The sequence below is a fragment of the Myotis brandtii genome, unplaced genomic scaffold (genome assembly GCF_000412655.1).
Source record: "Myotis brandtii unplaced genomic scaffold, ASM41265v1 scaffold68, whole genome shotgun sequence".
In the NCBI taxonomy this organism is placed as follows: domain Eukaryota; kingdom Metazoa; phylum Chordata; class Mammalia; order Chiroptera; family Vespertilionidae; genus Myotis; species Myotis brandtii.
In genome coordinates, this window is record NW_005370657.1 from 1,214,588 (window position 1) to 1,215,499 (window position 912).

Genomic DNA, 912 nt, shown 5'->3' on the forward strand with positions numbered 1-912 from the left:
GCCAGGGCCCCGCCCCCGTCCAGCCGTGTACTGCACCGCGAGCAGAGGTCCTTGCTGTCCCCGCCACCAGACCCCGCCCCTTCTCACCCATAACCAGTCCTGCCCACAGACCTTGGCCGCAAGGCGGGGCCAACTCGGGTCTGCCCGCGGAGAAGCCTGGATGGCGGAGTCTGGGGCCCCCAGCCAGGGCGAGCCAGCCCGGCAGAGGGTCGGTGCAGACTGGGACCCCCATTCCTCCCCCATCTGCCCCATCCAACCTCTGGGGACTTGCGGGTGGGAGAGCCGGCGCCTCCGCATGGGCGAATCTTAGACACCTGATTTCCTAAAGGTCCCCAATATGTAGGGAAGATTTTATGGTTCAAGCCATAGGAGACGTGGTGCAGCGGCGCGGGAGGGCAGAAAGAGCGGAGTCTCTGGCGCCCTCCTGATGTTAGTCGATGTGGCGGTTTCGCGGCCCTCAAGGACCCGAAGCCGTGACTCCCTGACACTCCGAAGGGTTCAGTCTCTTTCGATTGGGTCCATGAGGCAGAAATGACTAACCACATGTTACGGCCAATGTTGGGACTCAGAGGCCACACCGGGAGCTGTGTGGCCGAGCAGAGGCTGGCGCCCGGGTCACCACCGAGAACCATTTCATCTACGTATTGAGGAGCCGGGGCACTTAGCGACTCCCAGACACCCCCGGAGGTGTTTCTGCGGCTCTGCGAAGAGTGTGAAAGCTGGGCCCAACCCGCAACGGCTGTGCCTCTTTGCCTGCTCGCTCGGCGTCACTGTTGCCCCGGCAACCTGCCGGTCACCAGACACCCGGCCCTTTAAGGGAAGCCTAAGCCCGGCGGTCTTGGTTTCGCGCGCCCGCCCGCGGCGCCGGTAGAGAGAACATGGCCCAGGCTGCACGAGGGCTGTGGCCCTGCG

General features: G+C 64.7%; 1 protein-coding gene across 3 annotated transcripts in view; it reads left to right on the plus strand.

Moving 5' to 3' along the window:
* Nucleotides 1-912, plus strand: part of PTGES2 (prostaglandin E synthase 2) — a 52,042-nt gene that overhangs the window by 46,220 nt on the left and 4,910 nt on the right. The window contains exon 1 of one of the 3 annotated variants that reach the window (XM_014529350.1): nt 146-208. The exons of the other annotated variants lie outside the window; for them this stretch is intronic. Coding sequence (XP_014384836.1) covers nt 161-208 — 48 coding nt within the window. The 5' untranslated portion in view covers nt 146-160. Of the gene's footprint in view, nt 1-145; nt 209-912 lie in introns of those variants that run through there. 3 annotated transcript variants of the gene reach the window in all.